This window comes from Corvus brachyrhynchos, unplaced genomic scaffold (genome assembly GCF_000691975.1).
Source record: "Corvus brachyrhynchos isolate BGI_N302 unplaced genomic scaffold, ASM69197v1 scaffold202, whole genome shotgun sequence".
In the NCBI taxonomy this organism is placed as follows: domain Eukaryota; kingdom Metazoa; phylum Chordata; class Aves; order Passeriformes; family Corvidae; genus Corvus; species Corvus brachyrhynchos.
In genome coordinates, this window is record NW_008238132.1 from 7,131,801 (window position 1) to 7,139,547 (window position 7,747).

Consider the following 7,747-nt stretch of genomic DNA (forward strand, 5'->3'; position numbering starts at 1 on the left):
AGTCAAATAAAATAAAAATTTTAAAAGCAACAGCATTAACGCCCCATCTTTCCTCTGGAAATTAAAATCTAATGGACAACGAGTGCAACCCCTGCTGCTCTTTTTCCGCAGTTTTCGCGGTGGCGTGAGGCCGTCCTGAAGGACGTTTTGTACGTATATACATGCATAGAAAGGATAATTCATGTATACATACATATATATGTATAAAAAGGACACTGATCATGATGGGCAGGTGTTAGCTATGTCATCAACGAACCTCACACTTAAGAAGGGTAAATTTCCACTCCTTGGAAATTTACTGCTCAGTTATTCCTGGTGCCAAGTAACAAGAACCCCGTTTATTTTATTTATTTTTTTTTTTTTTTTTTCCCATCTACATTTTTCTTTGTTAATTCTTGGAAAACTCGGGCAGGGCTCACTGAAATGAAAAATTCACATAGCCGGGCCTGGCAGGCCGTGTATTGCCCTTTCTCCTCATTTTCCAGACCTGTCCAGCTACAAGTCTTGACCCTGAGTGTTTGAAGAAGTACTCTTTGCTTCTGGAGTGCTTCTTCATGTGTTCAAAACCTCTCCTAATTTACTCAGTTAACCTCAACTGCAAAGACCGCTACAGTGAAAAGCCTGTGTGCTATCATTGCACTTCTCATTTTGTTTTGCAAAGCACAGTTTGGGGCTAGCTTTGTGTCCCTTTCACAGAGGCAGAGTACCATGTAATTAAAAAAGCTGTAACACGACTTGTGGCCTTTGGGTTACACAAGCATTTCTATGTCTATTTCTGCATTGGTACGACACACACAGCATCTGGAGCAGGACCCACAAACTGCACTCCAACAAACACAGTAAATATTGATAACATGACGATAGAAGCCGACCTGTGCCCACTTCACATTTTTATTTATCTACAGAAAAATATCAAATAAACATTGTGCCATGGGCTGCTGATCTAAAATGTTTTGTAGACAGCAGGTAACTTAATTACTTGCATCTGAAGGCTTATTTTTCTCCAAACTAGTTTGGGATTAAATTGCTGTTTCTCATTATTTTCAGTTGGTGTATTATTTTGTGGCATTTCACCTAGAATGCTCCCTTAACGTTTTATTACAGTATGAAGTATGATGTAAGTAATGTAACCCTTGTGGTACTATGTTATCTGTCTTGTGGGGGCCAGGGGGTTAATACAGATATTCAAAAATTCTTGTTAAAAGAAACTTCCATAGCCAGAAATATCTGGTCTGGATGGGCTGTATCAGTCACACTTACCCCTTTTACTTGAAACATGAGGTGAAGTGCTGTCTTTGTAAAAATTGTGCCTAAAACCAATCTGACTTTAAGAGCAGCTTTAAAATGTGCTTCCTTTTTTTTATTGGACGTACTGTTACAGCCCATAAACATTTGGGGTCAAGAGCTCACTTCCTTAAAATATGCCAAATGGGATTAGTCTTGAACTTCCAAGAAGTAAATATTAGGTGGAAACTGATGTTTATTTATTTTGTATGGAGGGCATCAGGATTCTCATTGGTAGCTCGTTGTTCACAAATTTAGTCTCATTTAAGTCACTGTGGGATTTTTATTGCCTGTGGGTTTGTTACTGTAAATGCTAAAAGATAAATGTTAATATACTTTTAAAAAGAAAAAAAAAGAAAAAGAAAACTTAGACTCAAGCTCCAAATGACTCCCTGTCCCATGTTTTTCTCTGTGCCCCACTATATTCTTTCTTCTCCAAAGTAAGCACTGGGAATACAAACTCATCTCACCACATGAAGTCAGCATTGCCAAATCTGTTAGACTCAAGGGGATGAAGCTTTGGGGAGCAGCGTCTGGCTGTGCCTCCCTGCCAGTTTCCTGCTCCACTACTTCCTTAACTGGAGAGGCTGGTTTTACAGGCCAGCAGACTGCAGCCCTTGTGCGGCAAAGTACACGCTGCAGCTTGGAAAAGTTGCCAGTGCTGCTTTGGAGCACGTTGATTCCAGTGCCTGTGTGCTTGGCAGGCAGGAAGCCTCAGGCACCAACTCATCCTTGCGCCCATCCTGTCTCCCTGCCGATGCAGAGCCCAGCTCCTGAGCACCCTGGCAGCGGCTGGTGGCAGATTGATGTCACGATGTGCAGGAACAGTGGCAGAGATGTTCGTGTACCCTGAGTGAAGACTCTGGCGCCGGACACAGTCAAGCAGAAACTACCCTGGTGTGGTGGAAGTCAGGCAAAAGTCAGCTGGTAAGAAATGTGGCTTGTTCATATGCCTTTCTTGAAGGATGAGGTAAAAAATTGCAGCAGGATAGTACTGTATTTGTAAATGTGCTTGTCAGCCTGCTTAGAGAGTGTGTGAACACCAAAAGCTTTACAGTCCACAAAGAACTGCCCCAAGGAAATTAAGATCTTGCCTTCAATATTTAGAAGTATAATTGTGCTTGGTAATCATGGGTTAATTCAGCTTCTGCCTTCCTTGAATGTTCATTTCTTTCACTGGGGAGGCCAAGTATTTTGGACCCTCCCACACTGGAAGCAAAATTATGCTCAGCATGCCTAGACATGTTTGCTGCTTGCAGCGTTTTATTTCCTTGAACAGTAGCAGCAGAGACATTTTGTCTGGGAACCATGCTAGTAGAACAGGACCACTCCCATTCATTTCACAAATGCAGACTTATTTGGAGGACCTGCTGAAGGAAAATGACGGTCATTGACTTGTTTCATTCTCTGGCTTAGAGCTTCATTCACAAAATACAACTGTCTCTCATTAGCTCTGCAAAGTACATCTACTGGCTTCAAACAAGTATGTTTCAGAAAGGTTCCCTGATATGCCAAATTTGCAGGAGAGGGCAGCTCTCTCCCATTGTGGCAGCATGCATTACAACAATGTAATACGTGACTAATCAGTTCTCAGGAAAATAATTCCTCTTTGTCCTGCTAGTAAAAACCAATCGGACTTGCTTCTCTGCTGCCACATGCTTTGTGCAGGCATTTACACCTGTGAAAACTAATGAAAAAAAGTAGTTATTATGTGTGTTGGAATGGATTTAGCAATGTCTCCATGCAACTTGCACAGAAGTAAATGATGGTGCAGGACTGGAAAATCAAGGTTTGTTTATTGAAAGCACTCCTTCCACTCCCAGGGTCAGGCCTGTGGTTTGGAAGATGATACAGACAAGGTCTCAGATGAAAAACAGGTTGTGCTTGTACTTTTGAAATCTTCACCATAATGTAGTTCTTGTGAGGATTAACATTCTGTAGGAAGTCCTCTGTTTTACACAGTTAATCTGATGCTTGCCAAATCATAGAAGAAATTACATATGGAAATTAATTTTGTTCCTTGTTGTTCTGTTTGCTTTGGAGGTCACTTCTCCTTTCCTTTTTATGCAATACAGGCAAAACCCACTGGAGAAGAGCTTTGATCTATAGGCAGTTCCAAACCTCATTAAAACTGACAGGCATGCTGGCCATGCTTTGTTCAGGAAGGAGCAATTAAGTTTTTTTATGGCATAATATAGCTAAAAACTAGAAGCTGCTGCCCGTGGCATAGAGCTGCATGGCCAAGTGCTAAGATGAGCTAACTTGCATGAGCAAGCACAAATTTGGGGAAAGGCAGGGAGACTTTTCTAGGGACTGCTTGCGAATGCTGCAGCAAGAGAACAGATTGGTTGCAGCTGTGTTTGCCTGTGTGCATGTCTGGGACCGGAAACACCATGCAAGAGCCAGCAGACAGTGGGAGAAGCAGTGGTGTATGGCCCTGAGAAAAAGCCAAGGGACAGCTTCTTCTGGGCAAGCATCCTGGCTGGAGCAGCAAACTTGGACTGCTGCACAGTTCTCCCTCCCATTTGCTTCCTCTGCGTGCAAGGAAATGGGACATGGCTGTACATTCTTTGTAAATAAATAGGATTTCGCTAAGGAGCTGACTGAATTCATCATCAATTCCCCCCCACGTCCCTCTGCAGAAAAATCTGGCAAAGTGCTGAATATTAGTTAACTGTGTGGGTCAAAGTTCTGTATGCAAAACTACAGAGCTTTTCAGTACTGCTAAAAGAGTCACCAGAGACCCTGCAGATATCAAGGCAGTCTCTGAAATTCAGACCTCAAAACAGCAGTTGATCATTTCAATCGCTGATGATCCTTCATGGATTTTTAATGCCTGGTATTTCTACAATCCATATTAAAAGTACCTTTTATGGAACAAAAACTGCTTTCTCTGATCCCTTGTTTGGAATGTTGAATGTAGTCCAGATGTATCTGTTGAAAAGAAATGTAGTCAGATACAATATAGTTGTGAAACATTTATACATCAGTAAGGTGTTTGATACGCAGAGCTGTTTTGAATAATTTATTTATTTGTGTTATCTTACAGTGTCTTCTTATCAAGTTGCTCTAAGCTCTTGCAGATTTATGTCCGTATTTAGGTCCCCACAGTGACTACATTATCCACCTCAGATTGAGAGTATGCTCACCCCAGCACAGCTGAAGTAAAGCAGAGTCCTCCAAGAAGACTCTGTCCTGAAGCTGGAGTGTACTCTGTGTATGCTCTGACACCTCTGTAATGGGATGTGAAGCCTTAGCCTTAGTGGGAAGGCAAGTTTGCAGCCAAGGATAAGACTGTAAAATGCCCTCAACTCACCTCTTTTCCCTGGAGTTTCACCCAGGAGACAATTACAATCCAACAGGTCTTTGGTTCAGAGGTGCTTTACTGATGGGGAATACAAATTTGGGAGGAAAAAAAAAAATGCTGCTTTTAACTCCAGCTACATTTATCAATCAGTTCTCCAGCACAGCACAGCGGGTGCCTGGAGCCTGGAATGAGCAGCTGGTGTGGCCGAGGGCAAGGCTGTGTTACTTTTGGCAGCAGTGCTGGCAATAGCTGGCTGGAAGCATTTGTGAAATTACGGCCTGTGGGGGCACTTCTGGTTTATGCTGACGTGTGTGTAGGCTGCCACCAAAACAGGCCCTCTCACTGGCTCATCCTGGCACTGGTGTTTGTTCGGCTGCAGGATCAGCTGGCTGCCAGAATTGATTCTGCAGGAAACTTTTTTTTTTTTTGTAAGCTTTCAGCTCTGTTGGCAGGCCGATCTAGCCTAACATGTGGCTGCATGAATGTCAGAGCCAGCAGAGAGGAGGCATGAGGAAAGCATGACTAAGGAAAGGGGGAAGGATGGAATGATCACTTTTGCCAGTAGCGCAGTCTCATCTTGGCTTAACCCCCTGAGAATCTGCCTGTCAAGGTAGAGTTACCTGTTGCAGCTTGAGTCACGTTAATGGCTTGCTTCCACTGAATGAGAAAAATCTTGTTCCTCTTTTCCTCACTCTTCTGATGTTAGACCTGGTGATTGTCTAATCTTGCATTGGACTGATTTAACTTGTTGAATCAGCACAAAACTCACCTCGGCAAAGAAAAGGGAATAGCGTTCTGCTGGCTGAGTGGGTGGAGTCAGCTCAGGACGGCATCTGCAGAGGCTGGCAGAGCTGGGACAGGCAAGGAGAGTAGTAGCTGTCAGCTCTGAGGTCGCTGACTGAACCACAATGCAGAGCTTCAGTCTCAGAAATCTTCTGGCATAGTTCTTGTTACAAGAGCCATGATCTGGGTTCTCTCTGTAGTTTAAACATGACAGTAGGTGACTGCCCTTTGTCTTACAACAAACGTGGTGCTTGTGTTGAAAATCTGGAAATTGTCGCTATCATATAATTCCTTCCAAATTTCTACCCCTGTATTTTCAACCCTTCCATAACTAAGTGGCATTTATCCCAACACCTCCTTTCAAGCTGGGCCTTTCCTTTGAGCCTAGATTTCCCTTGGCTTTGTTTATCTATTACTCCACAGATCTACAAATATTCTTTTCCATCAGCCAGAGTTTTTCTCTGAAGCTTCAACAACTGGTCTTTGATGCTGCCTTGGGAAGACACTGTGCTAAAAAACAGGAATGCAAGCTCATAAACAAACTGCTACTGAAAGTGCTGCTATTGAAGCAGAGTTAAAAAGTATAGAAGGATGGACTCGTATGTGTGCAAAACAGTTGTGTGCGACTCTATCAGTCAGATAAGAAGTAGAAGAGTGCCCAAATTCTTTTTGATCATGCTTAGGACAGCCATGGGACACTTAAGTACAATGCTGGCTAGGCAGTGTTTCTATGCACCAAGCACGGAAATTCTGCGGTGTGTTTACCCAGAAGTTTAAGCTTTCATCTTTGACAGAAGAAATCAAAGGCAAGGAGGGACAAGAACATTTTCAGGTGGACCTAATGAAGAGGCATTATCCCAGGTGGGCAGGCAACCACTCTTCCACCCATACAGCTCCTTCTTCACTTATAAGGAGACAGAGTAGGACCAGCCCAAAGAATTAATAGAGAATAAAATGTACTCTAAAAATATATCAGGAAAAAAGTTATATGAGAAATATTTGAAAATAATGAGTGAGAAATCTAAAATGCCATGTTGTTGTTAATCTTTAACTAAAAAATGACAGAGAAGATGAATAGGACCCAGAAATTCTTGATATAAAAGGCTGTTGGGAGAGTGTAGACAAGGAGTACTCCAAATATAAATGCACAAGCTTTGGGATACCACTTGAAAGCAGTTTAGGTGGCTGAGGGAAACTACCTGGAATTACTTGTTTCTAATAAACAGCAAATGAGATACTAGACAACTAAGAAGAAACAAGCAAGGTGTTGAAATACATCTGAAGGTCTTGGTTGTTTTGTGCAGCAACTCTACCTCCTGGGGCTGTTCTCCAGTAGATAGTGGAAGAAATGCTCCAGTGTGTGAGCACTCTGAAAGGGATTTTCAAAAATGCTTGTCTTTGGTCAAACTGTTCCCATAAAGTTCAGCTGAGCAGGCAGGCCAACTTGGGTGGGGCAGCAAGGAGAGAAAGTGAGGAGTAACTGACTGCAGTGAATTGGGAAGGCATAACCTTGGCATGTTATTGACTGGCTTTTAAGATCCGGATTCCTAAATAATCAGAAGAAATAAGTCACATGTGTGAGGGAGCTTCATATATTTTTTGTGATTTTTTCTTGTGATTTGTGATGTTCCTTGTGTGGGTAGTCCTGAAGGTGAATAGTCTCCCCTGTGCTGATGAGTGATGTGACTGCAGTGGATATGGAATAGGGGAATGAAGGGATGCAGGAGGCAGAGTATGTACATTTGGGAACAACTTTTGATGTAGTATTTCACAAAGTCTAACTCGACAGTAAGTTCAGTTTAACTTTGATATGAGACCTCTTCTGTTGACAGAACGAACAGAACTGCAAAAGAGATACCCAACACAAAGGTCCTCTGACGTCTCAGCAGTTCCAGACTGTTTCATAGTCCTGTAACTATAATGTTCTTTCAAATGGACATGGGATCTCTTTTGCTCCATCTCCCTGGGACTAGTCAGTGTTACTGCAGAAAACCTGCATAGGTTTTGCAGGCCTCGTTAACTCTCCCAAGAGATTCACCAGCAGGAAACGGCATAACCAGTGCGTTAAAGCAAATAGGAACGAGTTGCCATCCTTTTATGAAGCACATAATGTTATCTGTCTCAAATTATGTTATTTTTTTAAATAACTGCTTTCGGAAGGTGGCAGATGCCCAGCAGGATTACCACCCTGCAGCGCCCCTCCTCAGGCTGTGCAACGTGCGCCTGTGAGCTGTAGGCTCAAGTGTAATTTATCAGAGTTAACAAACAACAGAAACCCGTATATATCTCGGCCGCCGCCTTAGGCAAGCAGCATCCACCGCCGGCTCTCTCTCCCACCAGCCCCGGAGGCTTTCCTGGCCGCTCACAGGCACG

At 42.9% G+C, this 7,747-nt stretch overlaps 2 protein-coding genes across 2 annotated transcripts in view; one reads left to right on the forward strand and one right to left on the reverse strand.

Moving 5' to 3' along the window:
* SPRYD7 (SPRY domain containing 7) overlaps positions 1-7,428 on the reverse strand; it is a 17,534-nt gene extending 10,106 nt beyond the window's left edge. Inside the window, exons 1-3 of the mRNA XM_017733664.1 lie at positions 7,358-7,428; positions 5,361-5,568; positions 4,152-4,218 (exon numbers count right to left, since the gene is read on the reverse strand). Coding sequence (XP_017589153.1) covers positions 4,152-4,218; positions 5,361-5,568; positions 7,358-7,428 — 346 coding nt within the window. The remainder of the gene's footprint in view (positions 1-4,151; positions 4,219-5,360; positions 5,569-7,357) is intronic.
* Positions 1,870-7,747, forward strand: part of TRIM13 (tripartite motif containing 13) — a 12,742-nt gene continuing 6,864 nt past the window's right edge. The window contains exon 1 of the mRNA XM_008633187.2: positions 1,870-2,211. The gene's annotated coding sequence lies outside the window, so the exon portion shown is untranslated. The remainder of the gene's footprint in view (positions 2,212-7,747) is intronic.